The 27292-nt window shown below is 41.5% G+C and overlaps 1 protein-coding gene across 13 annotated transcripts in view; it reads right to left on the reverse strand.

Annotated features, from left to right (window-relative positions):
- Nucleotides 1–27292, reverse strand: part of LOC124880379 (multiple PDZ domain protein) — a 76811-nt gene that overhangs the window by 21745 nt on the left and 27774 nt on the right. For 6 of the 13 annotated variants that reach the window (XM_047385444.1, XM_047385441.1, XM_047385437.1 and 3 more), the window contains 11 exons: nucleotides 23442–23600; nucleotides 23001–23153; nucleotides 20512–20829; nucleotides 20219–20336; nucleotides 19377–19575; nucleotides 17283–17324; nucleotides 16192–16281; nucleotides 15210–15290; nucleotides 14917–15094; nucleotides 14735–14845; nucleotides 519–611 (listed from right to left, as the gene is read on the reverse strand). In XM_047385444.1, coding sequence (XP_047241400.1) covers nucleotides 519–611; nucleotides 14735–14845; nucleotides 14917–15094; nucleotides 15210–15290; nucleotides 16192–16281; nucleotides 17283–17324; nucleotides 19377–19575; nucleotides 20219–20336; nucleotides 20512–20829; nucleotides 23001–23153; nucleotides 23442–23600 — 1542 coding nt within the window. The remainder of the gene's footprint in view (nucleotides 1–518; nucleotides 612–14734; nucleotides 14846–14916; nucleotides 15095–15209; nucleotides 15291–16191; nucleotides 16282–17282; nucleotides 17325–19376; nucleotides 19576–20218; nucleotides 20337–20511; nucleotides 20830–23000; nucleotides 23154–23441; nucleotides 23601–27292) is intronic. The other 7 variants (XM_047385447.1, XM_047385443.1, XM_047385442.1 and 4 more) reach the window with 3 other exon arrangements.

A 27292-nucleotide genomic window follows, 5' to 3' on the forward strand; every position in this document is an offset into this window, starting at 1 on the left:
ACATTTGTTCAGAATTTGACAACCTAAAACAAAGTTACGTGAAAGTCTGTTCAGATGTTTTCTTGACAACTCTCTAAGTAGGTTCTTTCTCATACTGGCACTGAGCCAGTTGTAATAATGTTTGAGGTGTGATAATAAACCAAATTGCCTCTCAAACATGGGAATTAGGAGGAAAATAAAAAGCACTCACAGTAAGAGACTGCATATTACTAGATGTTTTGTTTGATGCATCCAAAGAGCACAGGCAAGGGGAAATGGTTAATTTACAAATGAAAATAATACAAATCATTTTAATATCTTCTTTTTCTGACTGAAGGGGGGTTGCTACAAAATTTAAAAAAGGACAATATTTCTCTACAAAAATGTCATAATTTGGTAAACCACCACACGCTCATGCAGGTTTTCTTTCATATGCTTTTTCAATCCAAACATGCAGCTTGTTAACATCGATTTCCCAAGTCAGAACAGAACAAAAGGTCAAGTGGAAAGTGGACACAGACACAAGGTGGTTTTCTAACCTGAGGGAGGGCAGGCGCTAAGGAGCTTTGATTAGTGCTGCAAAGGCTGGAGTCTCGGTGGCTATTTAGCTGCAGAAAGGGCAGGGGCGCCTTCTAAAAAGCAACACAAGACGGATAAGCTGACAACATGACGCTTAAATGGGATAGCTATGGCTTTATGACTGAATCCAATCAAAAGCTGGGAGGGAGAAAAAAAAAGGATAGGAGCACAAAAGGTTTTTTATTTGAATTAGTAACCATTAAAGTGAACCGTTTGCTTCAGGAAAGTAATTCCCTTAACATAAAAACCTGCAGAGGACCAACTTTCTCTGAAACGGTTTAACAGAATGTTTAAAGATACCTGGAGGCTACCTTGGGATTATTTATTGCTCACAAAAGAAATATTACAATTTTAAAGGGAAAGAGCGTGTAATTCTCTCAAGGTTGAAGAGATAGGCTGTATTTTACACAGCACTGCTGCTCCCTGAATGATCTGCACTTACCTTTTAGTCAAATATAATAAATTACAGTTTAAGTGAATGATTAGACATACACACAATTTTAGTGAATTTTAAAAATAATTCAATGAATGAATTTATTGATGTTCTCCAATCCACACCAGGTAAAATTAAACAGATGTGGTTAGAAGTCCCCTAGTAAGTAGTACCTCGACCACACGCTTTTTGTATCAGCTAGGTCTTCCTGGAAAAACTAAGAGTCTTTGGGTCCTGGTTTCTTTAACTCATTGTGCTTGTTATTGTAAGGTGTTTTTCTATTTGGTTCATTCTTTTGCGCTTTATTCTAGTGTTCTTTATTCTCTGTTAGAGCTCTGTTAGATATTTTCAATGGGTTTTCTTGTATTTCTGTTTTATTTCTCCTCTGGTTAATTAGTCTTCCCCCCTCAGCTACTCTATTTTCTCCCTGCTGCTCCTCATTCCATCTGATTAGCTTCTCTGGTTAGCTTGCAATTTCACCCACCCTGCCTGAGTGTATATATGCTCCTGTCTTCTCAATATTCCCTGCTGAATTCTTCCATTTTTTCGCTCTCTGCCATACTTCTCGTCTCTCTATTGGTTTACTATTCCATGCCTGGTCTTGTGCTCCCCATCTGCTCCTCTCGTGCCAGACCATTTTTGTCAGCTTTTCTCTTTATGTTATAATTGAAAAACTCAGCTTCGTTTAAGTTCATCTCTGCATTTGCGTCCTTAATTACCACACCATGTCACCCAGCTTTTCAGCACAATTTTCAGTATATTTAAGATCATGCATCTCCAGAACTTCAATTCTATTATTTGCTTTGTGAATTTGAAACCCAATTTGTTTATGCGTTTGGAATCCAGCTTAAACACCCAATTGTGTCCAAGTTCAACCAGCTGTTGATTTGAGATAAAGTTGAAGTTGGAGGTTGTTTTTCTCATTATTTTCCCATCTGCTTTTTGCAATGCACAAATGTGGCAGGAGAACATCCCCTTAGCATGATGCTGCCACCACCATGCTGAACAGTTGGTACAGTTCTTAAACTGGGGTACAGGGATTAGGGATGTCAAATTTATAGTGTTCCGATGGGGTATATTTCTTTTGCTGTAGAGTCCCCATCTTGTTTACCATATTTAAGGATCAACTGGTATTTTGGAAATTACATTTTATCACTCAATTAGTAGACAGAGGTGGTCAAGAAATTAAGTCTCCCAAAGTGATAAATTATTTTCTGAATTAATCAGGAAGTGGGTCGTGCTTTCAGTTTCATTTTCAGTTTTAAGCATTCAGCGAGTCGAGGTGAGTGATACGTCTCCATAGCATGAGATTAAGTAATGTTATTGTGTTATTGCTGTGATATTTGCATTGATTCTGTTGAAGTAACATGCATGAGCAGTTTACAGGGCATGTACAAGGTGAGGGTTGGAATTTTTTCACATATCAAAAAATAATATGTTACAGCCTACTCATTAAACTGTTTACACCCGAGTCAAATCTATAATGAGGCTATGCTGTAGGGTTATTTTCCAATGGCAAAGGTTCTTCCTATGTCACTGAAATGAAAAGCAGATATGCAATAGCGTTAACAAGTTATAAGTTTGAAAGACTCACCCTGACCCTAAATAATCTGTCATTGAGGCTGAATAGAACAATCTTTATTTGTCCAATCATAAAACATTTTTCCAGAAGGAATTTGACTTGTTCATGTGAGCAGCTACAATTTACAGTCAAGCTTGAAGTTACCAATTTTGGAACAAGAGCTCCTTTTTTGGTCAGCAACCATTCACCAATAATTGGGTGTTTAAACAGGTTTTGGAATAAATAAAGTAGGCTAATGTTAGCTGGTTTTGGAAATCCTTGACCGCAGCTAAACTGTAAATTTAAACCAACCAATTTAAATCTCAGTTACCAGTTCTGATAAGAACAGAGGTCAAATATTCAACCATTATATGTCAGTTGCTTTTCTCTTCTCCCTGCTAGGCAACCTGCTATTGGAAAGTCAACCAAATCAATTCAATAAATTCAAACTTGTGCACCAAATTCTTGTTTTTAAATAATCAGTTAAGTCATTAGTTGTATATTTTTTTCAACCTGAAAACAGTTCAAATAAATCTTTTTTAACTTTTGAACAGTCATTTTACATTTGCAGGGTTGCCAGTACAAAACGTTTACTCCGCCTGTTCTACCTTCATTTGTTGATAAGATGGAGGTAGATAAACTTCAGCACCTCACAGGACACTGGAGGAGGTTCGTGTATAGACACTAGACAGACATAAACCTTTCCAACAGAAATCAGATTTAGCCTGTTACTGCTCTTAGTTAGTGTGTAGACAAATAGTAAAGTCCTTTAGCTTACGTTGAAGAAAACACAAGCTGCTTAACCTACAAACCTCAATGCATTTACGGAGCTTGGTCAAACCGGAAAAATAACAAGACTGAGAGATGTTCGTCATTAGCAATGTAGAAAACAATTTCTACAATTTATATTATTTCATTTGACAAATTTCTAGTGCACCAGATGGTGTCCTATATTTTTATTGGCACAGTTGTTAAAGATGTTTACAAACTTCTTAAAACACGTGTTATACAGACTTTGAGGAACAATTTGAGTCTAGGTGAGTTTATATCAAGTATATAGAAAAGCCTTTATTCTCATTTAAGCAATCAAACCTTGCTTATGACCGCTGACCAGTTTTTGCATGTTTGCACTGGTATTTTAATTATTTATCCTTTGGAATAAGCTTCACAGTTTAGTCTTTAGCTCCTCCCACAGATTCTTTATCAGATTGAAGTTAGGCAAAATGTTAATACTACTTTCAGTCAAAAGAAACATCCAGCCATCGTCTATACTCGCTTGTCCTTGCATGGTCACATTTGCCATTCTAATACAGGAGACACACAACAACAGTCATTCATCTTTCTGGACTGTGGGAGGAAGCCAGAGTACCCGGAGAGACCATGCAAACTCCATGCAGAAAGATTCAAAACCAGGACCTTCTCGCTGCAAGGCCACTGTGCAGCCCCAGAAGAAACATGATGGTAAAACTAAAGGACCACTTTAAAGCATAAATCTGTAGGGATATGAAAACTGTTTGGATTTTGTTGTAAACAAATGTTTTTTTAATGAGGGACTTTTTTTCCATGGTGATTAAAATACTTAAGTCAAAGGTTGGATTTGTCTGCCGTAAGAGATACATTTATGTCAAGGCTGTCAAAAATTCTTCATAAGGTGGGCCAATAGCTGAGGAGGATGCTGTATGTAGTGGATGAAAAATTACAGCTGGAATCTCGAACAGCATTATAAAATGGCTGAGTCACTATATAGCAGAGTACAGAGAGAATGTGAAACCAAATTGATCAACTTGAAAGGTAATGCTTGGGGAGTTTTTCACCCATTTTTCTTTCAGAAAGCTTTTAGTTCTGTAGGATATTTGTTTTCCTGCAGATGTTTTCCTTTATTGGGAATACATAGTTTCCCATCACCTTTCTTGTCTTTTTCTCCATTATTTGCTAGCATTTTGTGAAAATTCTTTCATCAACACAAACATAGCTGATTGAAGGCTTGTTTAGCAGCTGAAAAAGCATTATTTTCGTCAAGTTAGGAGACTGCGGTTTTGCAGAAATACCTTTCGAAAATACAGGCAGGATAAAAAACACTTTCAGTAAAAGCCTTTATTACAAAAAAAAATTAATTTAAATATAACCCTTTTCTCGTTTTGCTTTATGTAACCAAATAAAATAAATATACACTAGAAATATGAAAAGAAAGGTACACACGATGGGTACACACACAGAAAAAGCAAAACAAGTTTAAATATCAATTTTCATGTTTGACAACAGAGGTTTTCCACAAAAGATTGGACCCTTTTAGACATTTTTTAGGGTGCTCTCTTTTGGGGATCCAAGGTATCGTTATTTTTGATTATAAGACCACTTAATGAAGATATTTATGAACAAACATGGTGGTCTTTTTAACAATCACACAAAATCTTGTATTGCTTTGTGGACCACGCCTGAGTTTAAAAAGCATTTTGTGAAAATGGAAAGAAAAACACTGCCATTGTTTGTTGCATCTGTAGGGAAAATCAAGCAGAAAATGCAGACTTTCTACTTACAGTTTTTGCTTGTTTTCTCTCATATAATTTTCACTGGAAATTTCATAAGAGGTAGATGATAATTTGAACACTGTATAAAGAGTATAAACCTGTATAAATGTTGTAAATTTGTAAGCAATTTATCTTTTTAACAAGTACCCACCTTTTATAAACTCATTGTTTTCAATGACTGAAGTTTGACATTTTCTCAGATCTAATAATAACTGGGATCTTGCCAGATTATCATTAATCATATTACAAGGACTTATGATCAGTGCATAAGAAAAAGATTCAGTTTTGACCAAAGATGCACAGCAACAGATGCACTTGTTGTTTAGCCTAAACCGGCTCAGTTATGGTTGAGGTGCAAACACACCCTCCATTTCTGCTACCTGTATGACCCCTTCTCTTTTCCAATGGTTATAATCAATCTGACAGAGAGAGGTATCCAATCCTTGTGGTTTTTAGTATAAAAATGACCCTTTGTGGGGTTCCTTGAGATGACATTGTTGTAAATAAGCGCCGTTTAACTAAACAATCTGAACTGAAACTATCTGTGTAGTTATGCTGCTATAGGCTTAGGCTGCTGGAGGACATAACGACCACTTTCATCCTCTTCGCTACATTCTCACACTACTCTCCAATATTGCATTATTTGCTGTTATTTCAGCTTTTGACCTTGTTCTCTCTATTCTCTTCCTAGAAGCTACACCTGGCCTGGCTCTGTGTCTACCTGTGACACCTTTCTGGAGAGGGGCATCGTCCGAGCTTCTGCTGGCAACAACTTAATGCTCACCCTCTACCGATGATCCACATAGCCACATTAACCCTTTCTCTCTCCTAGACATGGCGATTGACTGAGCTTTTACTGTGACTAATTATATGTGCTCTCTTTCAGACTCTTACCTTGAAAACTAGCTCAGAGTTTATCTGTTCTTTCTTTCTAGGTGAAACGACTAAAGGAGCTGCATCCATCAACATTTACTTTTCCTTCCCATAGAAAGTACTTCTGGATCAGTGCTTCTTTGTTCTCTTTGTGTCTCTGCTCTGTTCTCTCTAACCCCCAGTCGGTCGTGGCAGATGGCCGCTCACACTGAGCCTGGTTCTGCTGGAGGTTTCTTCCTGTTAAAAGGGAGTTTTTCCTCTCCACTGTCGCTACATGCATGCTCAGTATGAGGGATTGCTGCAAAGTCAACGCAGTGACTGTCCACTGTCTCTACATGCTCATCCGGGAGGAGGGAATGCTGCAAGTCACTGGATGCAATCTGCTGGGTTTCCTTAGATAGAAAAACTTTTTATCCAATTTGAATAAAAAGCTGACTGCACTGTTCAATGGTCAGGATCAATTGGAATGTATGTACCTGACTGTTGTGAAGTGCCTTGAGACAACATGTGTTGTGAATTGGCGCTATATAAATAAAACTGAATTGAATTGAACTTGTGCCTCCCAATATAGTTGAGTTGGAGCGACCTGCTTTAGACATGTCTCTGCTCCAGCACAGCTGATTGCATTACCTTCGCAGACACCTGTTAGCGATGCTTTCATCTAAACGGGTGCGTTAAAGTAGTTAAACATCTAAAACAAGCAGGACAGATGGCCTCTGAAGACCAAAGCTGGGACCTACTGGCATAATTTAATTTTGTTTAAAACGATTTTAACATATAATCTTTTGTTTCTCAGTTTATTTTATTTTTAATAATGATATTCTGACAAGTAATAATCAAAGTTCCTTGACCTTTGGGATTTTCTTAAAAACAGTCAGACTGGCCTCCTGATTAAAACAACATACCCAGTAAGCATAAAATGCAACATTTTACTACGGTAAAGAAGACAATCTTCCAAACAAGATGGCTTTAAAAAAGTAAATCAATAAAATCAACTGATTATTGTGAACAATGCTAGCAGGATGTTTGAAGTAGTTTTTCTTAGAGATTAAACTATTACTTATTGCTTGTGTTTAGTTGTGTCTCTTCCTGGGTAAAGTAGTTGAGGCTTCATTCAGAACACAACACATCAAATACTCCTGATTCAGGAGCTTTCGCTGTCATTATGTTTTGTATTCTTGCTGATTTTCTTTCCTGTACAAGGTACCCCTGGGTTTGTGGTTCTATGTTTCATTGCCTGATAGAGCTAGGACATCCATCCACCCCCTGAATCTTTCTTGCTTTCTTTTCCTTGGCTCAGTGTTTCTTTTTCTGCCTATGTAGCATTATTAAATGAAGCCACTGATGGAGCCAGTAGTTTTTTTGGTGTTGATGTTCTTTTTCCCAATAGACAGTACTCCTGGCCCGGTGCGTCTCATGCTAAGCCAGTTCGGCTGAAGGGGTTTTCCTGGTAAAAGGGTGTTTTTTTTCTCTCCCCCGTTACCACATGCTTGCTCAGGATGTGTCAGGTCAGTGACTCAGTGCAATTGACTGCACTTCCCAACATGGTAAACTACTTATCAGTTGGCATTTTAAGACCAACTGAATATTGTGTCGTAACTAGGTTTGAATGTGACTGTATGTAACTGGATCTGAGTATCTGACTGACCTATCTGGTGGTCTTGCACTGGAAATATTGGATTGATATGAATCAAATTTGGACTGAGTTGGACTCTAAACAACTGGATATGGGGTTTGCTGAAAAGTGCTTGACATGACATTGGCACATAGATAAACTGAATTGAGTTTAATATATTTTCCTATAAATAAGCCCTTGCATTCACTGTTTTAGCTCAATAATTTGTAGCTTTGCTGATAAATTAAATATTACAACCCACGGTTTTTGGTGCGAACTATTTTACCTGACATCTAAAACACCCCCTACCCTGAGTGTTTAAGATTCGCTTCTTTACTCATATTTGAGAAATCTCTTGCAAGAAAGTTGGCAACCCTGAAACTGTACAGCTATAAATAATGTATCATTGACATTTCATCATCATTGGGCCTCAACTCTCAGTTACCGCTCAATTATTCTGCAACAGAAGAAAAAGCCCCATGACGCCAGATGAAAATACACCTTCCCTTTTTTTCCTCCCTAGGGAAAACTTCCAATTGTACTTCATATCCATAAGAGCAAACATTATTTGTATATCAAAGGCAGAACTAAACAGGAGGAACTCAGCTAAACAGTGTGAGACACAAAAAGAAAGAGGAGACAGGAAAGATAATACGACCAAGATTACATGTGATGGATGGGTGATGCAACAGAGATGGAGGCAAAATTTTAGAGACGCATTACCTGGCGTGCACGATGCGGCATGCATGTGAAAACTGCAGTGTGTTTCTCAACAGCAGAAGATGGAGCTGGGCTATGTATCGACTCAGGCTGATAGAGAGCCGAGCAGAGAAAGAGAGATGCAGGAATGAGGCAACTCATAATGTAGTAAGAGTATTTAAAATGCTTTGCCATTTAATGAGAATCAACTCGTAAACCTCCTGGAATACTTTCAAAAACAGGTTTTTATATTATATTTGGCATCTAAACACATTGCTTGAAGCTGATCTGATAGTCACCCAAACCAACATGATCAATGTCCTCACAGGTGGCCATTTTTGACAAATAAGAGCACTCTGACAAGAAGTCTAACATCTCAGACTGTTGGAGACAACAATATCTTTCACTGAGTCAAAATAAAACTGTGAACTTGTAAATAAGCCTGTAAACAATAATTCTATTGCTGGAAATGATATTAGAAGTAACACAGATCTATCTGATAATTGAGATGCTACAGCAAACAAGAGGGTCCGTAAATTGAATTTATGAAACCCAGTTTTGTCCGATTCTGATGAGGACGGCTTTTCGGTCGAAGTCCCCGCTTCCAGCTGGGCAGACCATATGGAGTATGTTGATGGGTTAGCCGATAATGTAGGTGCTCGGTCTCAGCTTCAACTAGAACCCCTGCAGGGAGAAGAGGACGTACTGGACATCGGTTTGGATGTCCATGGTCTGTCCGATGATGAGGATGAGTCTCTGCCGAGTCAGGCTGCCGCTGCTGTGCCAGCAGACCCAGGCGACACGTCTTTTTTCTCTCTTTGCCGCCGTGCAGCTGATACACTGGACGTGGAATGGCCCTCCCCACCTCCTGCGGAGAAGCCATCGCAATTCGCGGGGTTTTATCTCCCCTCGGAGCGGGCTGCAGTCAAGCACCATCTATCCATGTTCCCAGACTTTGTCTCTGAGTTGACGTCTTCATGGAACAAACCACTGTCCACCCGCGTCACGGTGCTGGGTTATGGACAGTATCTGGACCTGGAAGGCGCCGAAAAAGCCGGACTGGTGAATATTTCGCCTATGGAACCGTCTTTGGCAGCATATCTGGCCCCATCCCAAAATCAGGGTGTGGGCTCAAGCGACCACTGCTCGTGCCCTGAGCTCCATTACCATGCTGCAAACGTACCAAGCTATGCGCTTGGCGGAGCTTGGAGCCGCAACACCGCCAGAGAGCCCTTTTATGCCGCTCTTGAATGAGGTGAGAATCACCGCTGACTACATCCTTCGTGTATCCCGCTGTGCAGCTCTGTCACCGGGCAGAGAGATAGCATCAACGGTGGTTGCGCAAAGGCACCTGTGGCTGACGCTCTCTGACATCCCGGATAGAGATAGGGCTGTCTACCTGGATGAACTGGTGGTAGCTGACGAGCTGTTTGGGCAATCTCTCGACACAATACAGGCGGAATTCGAGATGAGGAAAAAGCAGATCGAAGCACTGCGCAGTATCATCCCCAGGCGAGATGTTAGACCCAAATCCAGCTCGGGCACTTGCAAACCAGCTGTACCGTCACCCCCACCGAAGAGGATGACGCAGCCCGTGAGCTTGAGCCCTCAGACGGCAGAGCCACAGAACCACAGCCAAGCTCCCCGAAAGACGGCCTGGAGCAGGGGTCCTCCTCCGGGGCTCCACGTCCCGGAAGAAGAAGACACAGTCCTCCTAGCTGTGGGACTCGAGATTCAGAAGTTTCAGGAGCAGGGAGACATGTTTGCCAGTTTTCGGCGGGTGCCGTCCAAAAGATGTTTTGCTGGTGTTGTTCGGGATCCCAATCCCAAGAGGCGCTGCGTTTCCCCCACACAGTCTCCCAAGCACAATTCCCCCACAAATGTATTTGCACTAAAAGCCCCCACTTTGGGTGCGTTGAATGTGTTTCTGAGCACTGCAGTTGTTCCAAATGCTTGTATGTATGCTCCAAACGTTTCAATAAAGACAGTTTTTTCTATGAAAAAATGTCAAGCCTGCAGGCAACAGCCAAATGAGGCTACACCTCTCTCGCACGTCGGGAGAGGGCAGCACCGTTCCACCAACAGTGCCGCAGGCCAGTCGCCTGGCTGCACATCTCCATATGTGGCGCGCATGCACATTCCAACCTTGGGTGGAGAGGACCGTTGCTATGGGTTACCGTTTACAGTTTCGCCGGAGACCACCCCACTTTGTTGGCACGGTAAGCACGGCGGTAATAGCCCAAGCAGTAGAGGAGATAAATATACTGTTGGCAAAAGGAGCTATCCGTGCGGTTCCCGAGTCGGACATGAACAGAGGTTGGTACAGCCGTTGTTTTGTTGTTCCGAAAAAAGGGGGCGGGCTTCATCCAATCCTGGACTTGAGAGTTCTGAACAAATACCTCCAAACATACAAGTTCAAAATGTTAACACTCAAGCAGCTTCTGAGTGCTATCAGCCCGGGCGATTGGTTCGCTACGATCGACCTGACAGACGCTTACTTTCACGTAGCGATACACCCAGACCACAGACAGCTTCTGAGATTTGCCTTCGAGGGAAGGGCGTACGAGTACCTCGTACTGCCTTTCGGTCTGTCTCTAGCGCCTCGCACCTTTACAAAATGTGTAGAGGCAGCGCTAGCACCTCTCAAAGAAACAGACGTCCGCATTTTAACTTATCTGGACGAATGGGCTTTAATAGCCAGTTCCAGAGAGCAGGCAACAGTGCAGCTGTCTCGGGTTCTGTCACACATTCAGGCCCTAGCTCGCTGATCCCAAGCCAGCAATTTTCATTTCTCGGTCTGGAAATATGCTCCCTTACAAGCAGGGCACATCTTTCCGACCACAGAGTGGTCGCGTTTTACCGCTGCCTCGCTCAGTTTCAGTTGGGACACAAACTGCGTTTCCATACTATCTTACAACTGATGGGTATGATGGCATCTATGATTGCAGTAGTACCACTCGGTCTACTGAAGATGCGCCTGTTCCAGCGGTGGACCCGCTCTCACCGGTTGTGTGCATGGCGTCACTGCAGCAGAAAGCTAACGATAACCACTGCCTGTATGTCGGCTCTCAGCCCTTGGCGGGAACCAGGACTGTTGTGCCGAGGTTCGCCAATAGGGAGAGTAACCTTTCGCAAGGTGGTATCCACGAATGCGTCCCTGAGGGGCTGGGGGGCTTTGTGCGATGGCGTGGCCGTGAAGGGTGTTTGGACACCAGCACAATTCAAACTCCACATGAACTACCTGGAGCTCTTAGCGGTTCTGCTGGCTCTGCAACATTTCTGTCAGGTTCTGTTAAACCAACATGTTCTCGTCAGGACAGACAACACCACTGTGATTTCATACATAAACAGACAGGGAGGGACTCGTTCACTTCCTCTCCTGAAGCTATCTCACACCCTCTTGCAGTGGTGCAGCATATGCTTTCTGTCTATCAGAGCTACTCACGTCCCGGGACGACTGAATCTGGGTGCAGATTTGCTCTCGAGAGGCGGACCTTGGGTGAGAGAATGGAGGCTTCACCCCTCCATGGTGGCACAGATATGGTGTCTGTTTGGGACAGCAGCAGTAGATCTTCTTGCCACCAGAGCCAACACCCACTGTCCTCTGTTCTTTTCCATAACAGATCAGGATGCTCCACTGGGAGTGGATGCCCTGGCCCACCCATGGCCCAATGTACTCCTGTATGCATTCCCCCCAGTGGAAATGATACTACCTGTACTAGAGAGGGTGCGCAAACAGGGTCTGTCCCTAATTTTGGTAGCACCCCGTTGGCCTGCAAAGTCATGGTATTCCGAGATAATCAGTCTGCTGGCAGCAGAGCCGTGGCAGTTCCCCCGTTTGCCGGGATCTCCTCACTCAGGCAGGGGGGAACTTATTTAATCCACACCCAGAGCTGTAGAAGCTGCATGCTTACCTGCTGAAGGGTCCAGCTTGTTAGCCAAAGGCCTCCCCCCTGATGTGGTGGCAACAATACAGAATGCAAGAGTATCCTCCACTAGAGGCTTATACGCTTATAAATGGCGGGCTTTTGAGCAGTGGAGTGAGGACAAGCACATTGTTCCATTTCAGTGCTCAATGGTAGAAGTTTTAACATTTTTGCAGGATCTGCTGGATAAAGATCTTTCCTTTTCCACAATTAAAGTCTACTTGGCTGCCATTTCTGCCTGCCATATTGGTTTTAATGGAGTCACACCAGGTGCTCATCCTCTGGCTGTACGCTTCTTAAAGGGGGTTCGTAGACTCAGACCTGTGATTAAACCCAGTTTTCCTTCCTGGGATCTCACATTGGTACTAGAAGCTCTTTGTGATCCTCAATTTGAACCTTTAGAGTCAGTAGATGTGAAGTTCCTTTCATATAAGCTTACTCTGCTTCTTGCTCTAACAACTGCAAAGCGGGTTGGAGACCTCCATGCATTGTCTGTAAATCCTACCTGCATACACTTTTCACCTGATGGTTCCAAGGTCACCTTGCGACCTAATGCAGCTTATCTTCCTAAGGTTATACCTTCAGACTACAGCTCAATGACTATGGAGCTTTCCAGTTTTTGTCCACCTCCTTTTGCATCTGAGGAACAAAGGACGTTACACTTCCTGTGCCCTTTACGTGAACTGCGCATTTACATTGACCGTACACAAACTGTGAGGTTGTGTGATCAACTGTTTGTGTGTATTGCTAACCCAGCAAGGGGGATAGCTCTGTCCAGACAAAGACTCTCCCACTGGATTGTGGAGGCTATTTCTCTAGCTTACAGCAACAGGGGTCTCCCAATGCCACGTGGTGTGAGGGCTCAATCCACCAGGGGCATAGCGACCTCCTGGGCCCTATTTAGAGGGGTGCCCATGAGTGACATTTGTGCTGCAGCCAGCTGGTCTTCGTCGCAAACATTTGTAAAGTTTTGTCGTTTGGATGTGACAGCCCCTTCTGTGACTCACTCTGTTCTTTCTGCTAGGTCTGAAGTGCTGCACTAGTATGCAGTGCATGATCCAGGTTTGATGGCTGCTCTGCGGAGCGTTTATGTATGTCCCATACTCATGCGTTGTACTGAGTGAATCGACTGAAAGGGAACGTAAAGTTATGCATATAACTACTGTTCCCTGAAGGAGAGTAACGAAGTACAACACATGGCTGCCCCGCTGCTCAGCTGGGCTCGGTGAATAGCGGCTATCGAACTGAATAATGACGACGATGACGGACAGGTATATTGTGCAGGCGGGGCCTGTCACCTGTCGTCATCACATCATTTGCCTAGGAGGCGTGATTAGAGGTGGCTTGATATCCCATACTCATGTGTTGTACTTCCTTACTCTCCTTCAGGGAACAGTAGTTATATGCATAACTTTACGATTTCAGGGGTCACTAAGTCTCCATAACGACCATTGGACGCAACTTACATGCCAACCGGTTGTTTTTGGAGGCATGACAATAAAAAGCCTTTTGTGTCCTACCATTACAAAGGTAAACTGTAATTGTCAGATGAGACTAACATTAAGCTTTTCAGCAACAAACACTCCATGTGGGTCTGGTGTCAAACAAGGAATGGATGTCTGAAAATGCACCTTGAGCCAACTGTTAAGTACAGTGGAGGACATGTGATGCTGTGGGCCTATTTATCACGACGTTCTAAAGAGAAATCTGCAAGAAATGAAAAATGAGTCGTCATTGGGTGCTTCAGGAGGAGGATAAGCCTATAATAATACCACAGATAAAATCTACATAGAAATGGTTCAGAAGACATGAAAACAACCTCATGCCATGACCCCCTTAGTTCTTAATATGTTTTTTTTTTCCTGCTAAATAAATCCAACCCTCAGGTTTAGGGTTGGATTTTACTTTTTTTTTATCTGAGTGAGGTTATGCTACTGCATTAAAAGAGTCACTTATTTTAAGGCTTTTTACACACCTGTAACAGGGATGCTACTGCAGTGCAGAGGGCTGTCCAAGCCTGAATGTAGCCTTTTCTGTGCATTACATTATGAGTCGCAACATGCCGAATGTGAAAATAGTGTTAGGAAAAGCAGAAGGGAATATGTGGAATGAAGAGGTATCTGACTGAGAGAGATATAACACTGAAGTCAGGCCAGCGGCGGCCCCAGCAGGAAGCTACTTAGTCATGATTTAAAGGCCTGAGGGCACTTTCTAACAACAAACGGTGTTGTTGATGTGATGATTTTTCATTGAGTCGTTCTATAAAAAGGTTAAAACTTAGTAGGATAGTTAATATTCCAAGCAGGGTTTGTTGCTCCTAGAAATAAATGTTTGAAATTCACTTCCAGTCTGCTAAGAACTACTGCAGTACAGTGGTGGCACATAAACTGTGCTTTTTAGCTTTGAAAATGCCCTAAATGGCCAGAAAAGACAGAATGAACTGTCCCGTGAGATGAAAAAAAAGAGGCAACATGGGCAGCAGTGACCTTTATAATACGAGGAAGCTAAATAGCAGTTAGTTTGGCTGTTTTACAGACTCACCCTGGGTCGGTGAATAATACTCTGGACCAAGAAGGAGACAGGGTTGCCTGCCTTTCGTATGGCTTCCACAGCTTCCTCGTGACTCGCGTCTCGTAAGTCTACTCCGTCCACCTGAAATACAAACGTCATAAAAATACAAACAAAAGAGTAAACTCTGCTTGTGAACCGGGATGCTTCAGTACCTCCACAATCCTGTCCCCAGTCTTCAGCGTCCCGTTCTGTCCAGCAGGACTGTCCTCCAGGATGTGCTTGATGAAAATGCCCCTCATCACCTCCCCGTTGCTCAGACGGCTGCCCATCCCTCTGCCTCCAACAATGCTGATCCCGAGGGACTTACCGGGCTCTCTGAAAAGCTCCACTCTGAGGAGGGCAGCAGCATTCTTATTTTTTATATTTATCATTTAAAAGCTGGGCCATTTGTGCTGATGAGCTGTGTTTATACAATACCAGAACAGACTTTGAAGTGCATACTCACTTCCTCGGCTGATTCCAGTTGTTGTAAGAGGCACTCTCCTCTCCCTCTCCATCTTCACGTTCGGGAAGTTTGGCAATATCTCTAAAAATGTAATGAAGAAGGGAAGAATGTTATACATTTACATATATATATATATATATATATATATATATATAGAGAGAGAGAGAGAGAGAGAAGAGAGAGAGAGAGAGAGAGAGAGAGAGAGAGAGAGAGAGAGAGAGAGAGAGAGAGAAAGAGAAAGAAATTAAATGATATGCATGAGTTTTGGGCCTTATTAAAGATGCACAGACATAAAACAAACTATCTGTCAGACTAATTCTTTGGGGAAAAAAGAATTCAATATAATTTATTTATATGGTACATACCATCAATAATGGCTCTAAAAGAGAATAAAGGTTGATTGTTCTATCACACTATGCAGATCTTTCCATAACAGTCTATATTTGTTGTGGATTCCATATTTTAAAGCCCGACCATCTCCCATGAATTTATTGTAAACTTCTGTACTTATCCTCCCAGAAAAGGCTAAAAGATGAACCCTGGAAAGTTCGCCATTTTGACAGATATATAGCAACTCACTATTAATTAAATTTCAAATTAAAGATGCACCTATCAACTGGCTGGAGATCATAGTGGCCAATTATCTCTCAGTCACCTATGACTGGCAATCTGCAGGTCCGGTATTGAAAGCTTGGATTCTAAACTATTGTTTGGTCTGCGAAAACCAGGAGCTTTCTGCAATGACCAAAACAGATTTAAATCGTTCAAACGTAATTAATCCTGCAGTTGTAGGGCCTTGTTGGCTTGACTTTTTTCCAATAGTAAATTAAATCATAATTTGAAAACTGCTTTCTGTAGTTAATTTGCTTTGCTGATCTAAAACAGAAGACATTTGTAAGGGGCCAGATACTTTTTTTAAAGCATTGTATATTTTATCTTAAGGCCAGCCAATGGTTACAGACCTTATGGTGCGAGGACTTACTTTTGAGCCGTCTCCGAGAAGATGTCATCGTTAGCTTGATCAAGGCTGGCCTTGTACTCCTCCAGGTACTCAGCGGGGACGTACGTAACACTAAACCCAAATGCACACACATAGACACGTTCACATGAGCTTTTTTTAAATTAACCAAACTACATTCATATTTAGAAACCCATTTCACACCTTAGTGACAGTTCCTGACCCTAATCATTGCCAAAATGTACAGAACAGCATTCCAGCTTTCCCCATTTACAGTCCGAGGCTTGTTTTTCAGAACCCAACCCAGTTTGCCTTCCAGTAAACACATTCTCCTCAAAACTCACCTCAAGGTGAGACGTCCATAAAGTATATATGCAAGACTTTGACACCTAACTGCTGAAAACAGCTGTTTACCTTCATAAATGCCTGAGCAAATCAAGTCTTCAGTCACCTATTGTGCAACAAATGTGACAAATCTTAAGGATTCTTTTAATCTATTATTAATTGAAAGCGAGCAGACGGCTCATATGTCGGACGAGTGGAGCTGAGAGATGGGTGACAAACTGCCATCTACTCGCAAATCCATCTGAAAACAATTCAGAGAGAAGCTGATTCTCAAGGGCACATTAACACATCAGAGTGAGGCTGACAGATCTTCAGCAGATGGGCGCAAATGTTTTTGTTTTTTTTAAACTTGATGGCATGCAGACAGAGGACGGAAATTATTGCTAGAAAAATAACGAAATAGATGAGCTGCTTCATTAAAAACCTCAAAACATGCAGTGAGCAAAATGTCAGAGACATTTCAACATGAAAAATTGAGTTATGAAAAGGGTGTTAATGGTTTTAATGACAAAAAAACAAATTAGCAGCAGGTTTAGTAGGTTGAATAGGTGACACAGCCTGTCAAGATTTATCCAGGTGGGCGATTTAAGATTGAATCTTCCTCATTTTGTTGCCTAGGATATTTTTTTTATCAACCTTAAGTTGAAAACAAATTGTCGCTCGGCTGACCTTACCCTTCTGGATAAACCTCTTATCAGACAAAAAAAAGGAAAACCGAAGCATCAGCGTCTTTCTGAGACACCGTCGGCGTGGAAGTTAGTCATACTCACACAAAAAACGGGCACAGATCGTCCTCAGGTGCACAAGCAGATCTAGAATGTGAAGAGTTGGCTTTTTATGCACCGACGCTAACAAACTGCCAAATTTTAGTTCAGCAAGCAGAATTTATGAAAACATCAGAATTACACATTCAATTCACTCGCAGATCCTTCAAGGAATAAAAGGGTTTGTGGAAATATTGTACTCCAGTTCAGGAGCACACAATTAAAAGATATAAAAGACCATGATGAATCTCTGAAAACTGTTCCCACGTTTAATGTCACCTACTCGGTACAAGTCAAATAAAAAATACACAAATCTGTCAGGAGGAAGAATGTAAAAAAAAAAAAAAAAAGCTGTCAGAAACGCGTTGGATAAATGTGCACATCCTTAAACTCCTGGCAACACTTTGCTGATTCAAAAACAGCATTCTGTTATCTTTGGGAGAAAATTATCAGCACGCCACATCAGAAGAACCCCCCTCCCAGGGGTTCTTCTGATCTATCAGATTGTAAGGACACCATTTGTCCACTGTGCCCTTTAGGTGACCCCACAGATTTTTTGTCAGGTTCCTTTCTGAACTCTGGTGCAGATATTTCAAAACTTACATTTTTTTTGGTGAAGTCAGTCTTTTTTTATTTAGATGTATGCTTGAGCTCATTCTGATGAGACAAATGCAATCCCTAATTATCTTTAGCGTTCCGGCACACAACTGAAGATTTTGGGTAAAAAATGGCAGCTATTTCAACCATTTCATAACTCAATCCAGAAAATATCATCTTTCCATCTGGAGAAAAGTAACCCCACAGCATAATGCTGCCAACACCACGTTTCCATGTGAACATGGGGTACTTTTGGGAGTGCTCAGAGCCCCCATTTTAATGCACACTTAGACTCACCGTGATGCTGAAAAATGACGTCCCTCTTCATCTTTAGCTTTTTAGCAGACACATGCAGGTTTTGGATCAAAACTGACTGCTTTGGCGTTTTTCCACCAAAGCAACTCTCGTTCTTGAACCAGTTCGGTTCACGCACCTTTGAACTGTGGTGTTTTGTTGAGCACCGACGGTCATTTCCACCAGCTTTGGGAACCAAGCATGACTCATCAACAGTGGCCGTTACACAACACGGAGGAAAAGCGAGACAGGGTGGCTTGCTGAGCAGGGCAATGTTCCTTTTAATGCAAAACGAGAGCATCCATAAACTACAGTTAATACGGAACACGAGACAGTGACTTTGTGCAAGAACAATACAATGTTTTCATTTGCATCCATTCAATATGTACGAGTGTAGCGAAAACAAGTGGTTTACAATGCGTGGAAAGATCCACGTTAAGAACTGTAACCCCACTGCATGATGCTGCCACTCCCATGTTCCACTGGGGCTCGGTTGTTCTTCTGGAATTGTGTCTGAAAAGTACATTTGTTTCATCAAGCCAATACACATTCTCCCACCAGGTTTTGGGAGGTTTTTACTCTTTTCCTGGCTGATTGATTTGTACAAGCTCTTTTGAATCTTAGTAAACTCTCTGCACACCATGGCATCAGCTAAAGAATGCAAATAGGCAATGTGAGAAAAATCCTACCTAGATTTCTCTGTTACTGAAGGCAGGTGTGAACTCAAGTAGACCAAATGCAGAAACTGCAACGTGCTATAACAACATATCACTTTAAGGATGTGCACATTTTCAGCCTAGGTTATTACACTTCTTTGTTTCTTCTACATTTTACGCCTCCTTTAAGATATGTGTGTCCTTTTCAGCTGAATGGCATGAAATATAATTCAACGTAAAGGGAGAGAAAGTGTTGAAGCTGCTGGTCATGGGCTCATGTGTTTAATCACAAAAACCTGCCAGGGGTGTGTATACTTTTGATATGCACTTTACATTTGCTCACTCAAAAACAACGTTAAAGCCGCTTCTAAACCTTAATAACTTAAACATACCAGGTTGTACCACCGTGCTTATAGAAAAACACCAACAAAAAGACCTTTTAGTATCGGCAATGAGTTGTCTAATTAATGTGATGCTGCATAATTCTGTCTAATTTCATTAAGACACAGAAACAGATGCACTGAGCCACTTTTATGCAATCGCCGCCTCTTACCCAAGGTCTGGTCCAATGAGAGAGTGCCTCCTGAGCATGGCACGAGCTTGGACGTTGGTCATGTTGGTGGTGGGCTCTCCGTTTATGGCCAGGATTAGATCGCCCACTCCCAGACGACCATCCCGGCTAATGGACCCCCCGTGGATGATACTGCGGATCACCATCCCCAGACCGTCTTTAATGGCGCTCACTGTCATCCCTTTAGAGCAGATAGTAAAACACAGTAACCACTAACAGTTGCATTAGACACACACACGCACACAGTGCTTTTTAATTCTTTTTTGCCACCAGAAAACATCTTAGAAACTGAAGACGTGAAATAGTTTATCTAGAGAATTGACCAAGTACATTGTGTTTTAATATTTATCAACAAAGTAGGAAGAAATAATAGCAACAATACAATGTAAATGGTTCAGTTTGATATAATAAAATGTGCAAAATGACTATTTTAAGCAAAATACTTCAATTACCTACCCCAAAACAGGCTTCGAATAGTGTAATGAAGCTAAATAAGAGACTGTTTATCAATAAAGAAAGAATTCTAAACACCTATTTGACTTAAAAGTTCAAACTTTAGATTCTCTTAACCAGATAGAGCCCCTCAGGCATGTTTTTCATACGCAAATGCTTCATATAGCAGCGGTTTTATCCTCTATGAGTAGAAAACTCCAGGAAATTACTTCTCTCATTTCTGGCAGAAAAATAGTTTTTTTCAAAGCTGAAGACAAAACTAAAGGCCAGCTCCCACTTTCAGGCCTGAAGCTTAATTTACCCCCTGCGGGGGAAGTGAGAAAGAAATAACGCATAAGGAAAAAAAAAAATGTGAAGAACTAAATATGCACCGAGGCTGCAGTTGCCCTTGACAACTGTGATGGTCCTTTCAAAATTTCTCCTGGAGGTCAGTGCTGCTTTGTCGTCGTCTTCTTCTGCAGGTTCTTTCACACCAGCCTTCTCCTCATCCTAAAAAAGTGATAATTTAACACATTTGTTCATGATGAGAAATTCAAAAATATTAAAGCAGATTCCAAACAGAGCTGCCGCTCCAAAGAAAAATGAAGCAATTTAGCTGTCATAATTCATTTTGAGCAATTTTGCTCTTACTATTGTGTATCAAAAATATGAGGGGGGAAGTTACCTTCAGATCTTCAGTATCTCTAAAAGAGATGGCTGGCTCAGATAGATGGAGAGGGGGCTCTACAGGTCCCTCTTGGTCACCAGGTTTGGCTGCTATCTCTGCAAACAAGCTGCAGGAGTCTGAGCGCTCGGCTGGTTCTTGTTCTTCGCCCGGGTGCGTTGCCAGGTATTGATCCGAGCTGCTTAGAATGGCATTAATCGCCGGGATGTGACCTGTCAAAGTCGCCGGAGTGTAAGAGGCCGACTTCTGCGCGGAGAATGCCGGAGTGTCGTCTCCAAAGCCTGGGTGCTCCTCCAACACGTTCAGGCGAGCTGTCAGCTACAGTGAAACAAAACACGGCAGATGAATGAACATCCACTCAGGGAGGATTTATCACACTCAGGCTCCAGCTTGCTCCTCTTTCAATGAGCCACAGAAAAACATTCGATGGTTATAGAAAAAGGCTGATCCCAAGGCTGGAATTTATATAATCTCCATAGTATTATTATAAAAGCAGTTCAGTGTTATTGAAGAAAAGACGGCCAGTTGAAGATTAAATGTAGTTAAGAAAAACTTTTACAGAAGCAGGATATGTTATACAAGATGATCCCTCAGTAGAGCAAAAATTTCACAAAGCAAATGAGGCATCATTTTCAATGTTCTTTACCAAAACAATCTGTAAAATGCGGTGTGCATTTGTATTCAGCCTCCTTTACTCTGACTGTGAAGTCTTCAGAGGTTTTTTAGAGAACATTAGTGAACAAACAGCATCATGAAGACTCAGGGTCAAAAGTTGTGGAGAAGTTGAGTTAAGTTATTAAAGGAGTCCAAATCTCTCACAGGGCGCTCTTCAATCCATCATCTGAAAATGGAAAGAGTATAGCACACCTGCAAACCTGCTAAGGCATGGAACTCCACCTAAACTGAGAGGCCGGGCAAGGAGGGCATACATTGGAGAAGCAGCGAAAAAAAAGATCCATGGTTTTTCTGGAGGAGCTGCAGAAAAACACAGCTCAGGTGGGAGAATCAGTCAATAGGACAAGCCACAAATCTGGCCTTTATGGTAGAATGGCCAGAAAAAAGACATTGTTGAAAGAAACCAAACTGAAAAGCTATTTAAAGGTTTTTACAACCCATGTAGGGGGCAAACATGGAAGAAGCTTATAAATGTGTTATTAAAGCCCAGTCAGAGTCCAGACCCAAATCCGGTCTTTGGCAAAATTTGACAATAATGTTCACAAACACTCTACATTGAATCTGACTACATTTTAAACTTTGCTGCACGAATAATTGGACAAAACTTTCAATCTCCAGATGTGCAAGGCTGCTAGAGACTTCAGGTGGTTCTACACAGTACTGACTGCTGGAGGCTTCATACAAACGCACACCACCTTTCATAGTTTTATTAGTTCACACTTTTTCACTTTACAACCAAACACCACTTTGTGCTGGTCTACATTGAAGCTTGTGCTTTTAATGTGGATATAGTGCAGTCAGATTCAGAATCAAATACGTCTACAAGCATTTAATTCAAGTTGATTCATTCAGACGACATACTGTACATGTGTAATTTAAGAAGCCAGTTTTATAGGTTAAAACATAAGTCCTTTCCTAGGCCGTTTACTTGTTTAACCCTAAAAATGTTTTTATAACAGAGTTTGTGGAAAGAATGTAACCTTAGATAAATGAAAGGAAGTCTACAAAACTGGCTTCTGACCTTGGCTGTAAGATTTATCAGCAGACTTGTTGTCTGTCTTTAAAGAAAAAAACACATCCAGAAGGCTGAACTGTCTGACCCGAAGCAAACTTTTTAATCTGGTTTTAGATGTCAACGAACATGTTTGTCCCCTCTGACTGCCCTGTAACATCATAGACTAATCAGAAAGGTCCAGCAAATACAGTCAGCAGTGACCTCTGAGAAATCTGATCTTTGCTCTTTTCTTATTTCCTTCTTAATCTAGCATTCATTCGGTAAGCTTTTGCCCTTGAGACAATATACAACAAAATGAGCTGCAGCAACAAACAAATAATTTAAGTTGCGTCATCACTGACCTAAAGAAAGATGAAGGCATGTGAACAAAAAAACAAAGTTTTTCATTCAAGACAAGTCTTAATTAAGACCGGTAGTGGTCTTGCTCTCAACATAAGTCTTTAGACCACATTTTGAAAGGCTTGGTCTTAAGACTCGCGTAGACCGGTCCTTCAAAGGCTGCAGTCCCTGAATTTGGACACAGCTGCAGTGCTATGAAGGGAACCACTGACATTAATGGATTCCTATGGTGCTAAGAGAAGTACAGACAGGAGTGCAAAACCATCCTATACATGCCTATTAAAAGGACTGTCAACGGCCACAGTTCCTGCAGGGAAAGGGGAAAAAAACAATAGGAACTGCACTAAAAGATTGTAAGAACAGTAAAACCGTTCCTGCACACTGAAAGAACCAAAGTCACAGCTGCAAATCTGGTTTTTGTTAGTCCATGCTTTGTGATTATAAAAATGTTTTCCTTTACCTTGGGTGTGGATGACTGCAGGCAATCCAGGTCAGCGCTGCAGCTGCTGCCGTGAAGAGCGATCATTGACGCCTGGAAAGTATCGTCCTCCATCCCAGAGTAGGTATGATCTAACATCTTATCATCAGACAGGTCTCCTTCGCTAGTGTCAATCTGGGATAACGGATTGAAATATAAGTGAGACTCTAAAATAACGTTTGTTATTGAGAATCATTTTGCAGCTAGAAAAAGCTACACTATGAATATCTAATAGCTAAATGATCTAAAAACATATCATGACATTTATCCATCAAAATACCCTAAACTGCTACATGATTTCATTCAAACAGACCTTTTTTGTGTAATAATTAGACAAAACTAAGTATCACAGTGAAATACAAACTGCTTCCCTTTTCAAGTGTCCTCATTTTTTGCAGTTTTTTCCCCCAAAAGCTAACTAACCAATGCAGGTTCTGCTCGGTAAAGGATGCCCTCAGTCAGTCCTCCTTCCTCTCCTTCTTCATTCAAAATACTGCTGAAGTCAAATGAATGGATGATGGATGATGAAGTTATTTCCTGCTCACCAAAAGGGTGTGGAGGGTGGGAATATCCACATATTCCCTAGGAAAGTGGAGAAATTTTTTCAGTGTCTCCAGCTTCGTGGAATGAGATTGTTGTTTTTCTGCTACAAGATCTAGTGATGAATGAATGAGAATGCGATGGAGATGAAACGAAGCAGTTAGGAATAATTGAGAAGGGTTAAAAACTAAATTGTGAGTCCTATTAAGAATAACTTTGAATCGTGGACAGAAAAGCTTCGAAAGATAAGAGCTGTTGATGTTGATTGTGTAAATTGCAGCCTGTACACATACGATGCCTTGAAAAAGTATTCATACCCTTTGAACTTGTCCAAATGTTCTCATGTCAAACCCTTACACTAGATATCCATCCAATTAAAATATCGGCATCAATTATATTAATTTTGAAATAAAACTAAACCGTTCACTCTTGCCACCTTATGTGTATGTAAAGATGAAAATATTGTATCATGATCACTGGGTGCAGTAATATTGTAATATTTTTCATTATTTTATCACCCTTTCACCAACATGTTATTAAACATCTACACCAGGCTGCCTTGTCTTTATAAGAAAGGTGATAATGTCAGAGTATTTAAATTGCCTCATGCTAGTTCAAGTCCAAAGTGCATTCTACCAGGAGAAGGCTCTTCTTGTGAAGTTTTACAGTACTGATACGATAAATAGATGCTGGTAATTCAAAAATCTGATGAGCTGGTAATGAGTTAAACAGACAAACCACACCGTTCTGGGGAGCACAGGTACAGTGCCTTGCGAAAGTACTCGGCCCCCTTGAGCTTTTCAACCTCTTGCCACATTTCAGGCTTCAAACATAAAGATATAAAATTCAAATTTTTTGTGAAGAATAAACAACAAGTGGGACACAATCGTGAAGTGGAATTAAATTTATTGGATGTGTCAAACTTGTTTAACAAATAAAAAACTGAAAAGTGGGGCGTGCAATATTATTCGGCCCCTTTACTTTCAGTGCAGCAAACTCACTCCAGAAGTTCAGTGAGGATCTCTGAATGATCCAATGTTGTCCCAAATGACTGATGATGATAAATAGAACCCACCTGTGTGTAATCAAGTCTCCGTATAAATGCACCTGCTCTGTGATCATCTCAGGGTTCTGTTCAAAGCACAGAGAGCATCATGAAGACCAAGGAACGCACCAGGCAGGTCCGAGATACTGTTGTGGAGAAGTTTAAAGCTGGATTTGGATACAAAAAGATTTCCCAAGCTTTAAACATCCCAAGGAGCACTGTGCAAGCAATCATATTGAAATGGAAGGAGGATCAGACCACTGCAAATCTACCAAGACCCGGCCGTCCCTCTAAACTTTCATCTCGAACAAGGAGAAGACTGATCAGAGATGCAGCCAAGAGGCCCATGATCACTCTGGATGAACTGCAGAGATCTACAGCTGAGGTGGGAGAGTCTGTCCATAGGACAACAATCAGTCGTACACTGCACAAATCTGGCCTTTATGGAAGAGTGGCAAGAAGAAAGCCATTTCTCAAAGATATCCATAAAAAGTCTCGTTCAAAGTTTGCCACAAGCCACCTGGGAGACACACCAAACATGTGGAAGAAGGTGCTCTGGTCTGATGAAACCAAAATCGAACTGTTTGTCCACAATGCAAAATGATATGTTTGGTGTAAAATCAACACAGCTCATCACCCTGAACACACCATCCCCACTGTCAAACATGGTGGTGGCAGCATCATGGTTTGGGCCTGCTTTTCGTCAAGAGGGACAGGGAAGATGGTCAAAAATTGATGGGAAGATGGATGGGGCCAAATACAGGACCATTCTGGAAGAAAACCTGTTGGAGTCTGAAAGAGACCTGAGACTGGGACGGAGATTTATCTTCCAACAAGACAATGATCCAAAACATTAAGCCAAATCTACAATGGAATGGTTCACAAATAAACGTATCCAGGTGTTGGAATGGCCAAGTCAAAGTCCAGACCTGAATCCAATCGAGAATCTGTGGAAAGAGCTGAAGACTGCTGTTCACGAAAGCTCTCCATCCAACCTTACTGAGCTCCAGCTGTTTTGCAAGGAAGAATGGGCAATAATTTCAGTCTCTCGATGTTAGAAACTGATAGAGACATACCCCAAGCGACTTGGAGCTGTAATTGCAGCAAAGGGTGGCGAAGTATTAACAAAGTATTAACGCAAGGGGGCTGAATAATATTGCACGCCCCACTTTTCAGTTTTTTATTTGTTAAACAAGTTTGACACATCCAATAAATTTCATTCCACTTCACGATTGTGTCCCACTTGTTGTTGATTCTTCACAAAAAATGTGAATTTTATATCTTTATGTTTGAAACCTGAAATGTGGCAAGAGGTTGAAAAGTTCAAGGGGGCCGAGTACTTTCGCAAGGCACTGTATCTAGTTAAATGTTTACTTACACACCATTAGGGTTGGAGGAGAGGAGTACCATTGTACTTTCCATCTACACAGAGTGAGGACCAATAAAAAGCCTTCCTTGCACAGTTAAAAAGTCAAACGTTAAGCTACATTAAATGTAGCTTGGTGTTCTTGGTGGTGGAAGTATCCCTGCCTTACTTTCACTGCCTTCTACTGTCTGAGACGATGCGTTTGATGGACGATCAAACTATACTCTATCCTATCCTATACTAATACCATGGTAATCATTAATACCAGGTACCATTTCATCCCTGCTACATAAAGAATTTTTTTAGGGTGGAAAGAAAAGGAGGAGAACTTATATGTGTGATAAACAGCATAGAACTGGGATGCAGATGTGCCTCATGATCTCACAATCATTCTGTTTTACAGCTCGACAAAATGTCCTAATCCTTACTTGATTTATTAAAAAAAAACCTTCAAACTACACATTGCAGTAAAATATGTTAACAAAAAAAATAAATTGTTTTATGTATTTGTAAGCACCGCTCCTACTCCTTTATTTCAAACCTCAGTCTGTAACAGCTAGACAGCAGCTTCCCCTCAATCTCCCCCAACTCCAGAGAAGCAATTACGAGGCTCTGCCACTTAATGAAGGGTTTAGAGGTAAGAATAAACAACAAAGGCTGAACTGGGATTCATAAAAACTTGCTTCCTCTTCACAATTAAGCACCACTTTGTGTTGGTCTACCACATAAAATCCCAATAAAACACAGAAGTTGTAACATGAGAGAATGTGGAAAAAGTTCAAGGGCTCTGACTTTTGCAAGGCTCCGCATATGAAAAGCATCAAGGCAAACAGGGAAGATAACACACACATCAGAGTCAAGGCAATACGACTAAATATCCCTCAGAGGTACATTTCACATCCTGCAGGAGGGCTCCGTGCAGCTCAATAATCCAGCTAACCTCTGGCAGCCCAGAGGTCTCGCTGAGTAATCCAACAGCACATTCAATACAGGAAAAATGCATCTCTACAGTGGAAAAAAATGCAAGCTGTTTTTTTAATATAACAAAAAGAGCTAGGGTGCCGGGAGCAACAAACATGCCGTCAGATGGGCCTGCTGTTATAACAGGTGCCTTCGTGTGTTTAAGTGTTCAGGAGGGTGGATGCTCATGGAAAATTCACTAACATACAATGAAACTAAGATTGCAGAGAGTTTCGGACTGGTCCCGCTTTGAAAAAGAGGGGTGGGTGGAATGCTACACCACGCAGCCTACCTCCACACCTTTTTCCTGCATGAAAAATTCAAGCTCTCTGTAAGGGGAGCCCTCGGGACTGTCGCCAAAGC

Source organism: Girardinichthys multiradiatus, chromosome 14, assembly GCF_021462225.1.
Source record: "Girardinichthys multiradiatus isolate DD_20200921_A chromosome 14, DD_fGirMul_XY1, whole genome shotgun sequence".
In the NCBI taxonomy this organism is placed as follows: domain Eukaryota; kingdom Metazoa; phylum Chordata; class Actinopteri; order Cyprinodontiformes; family Goodeidae; genus Girardinichthys; species Girardinichthys multiradiatus.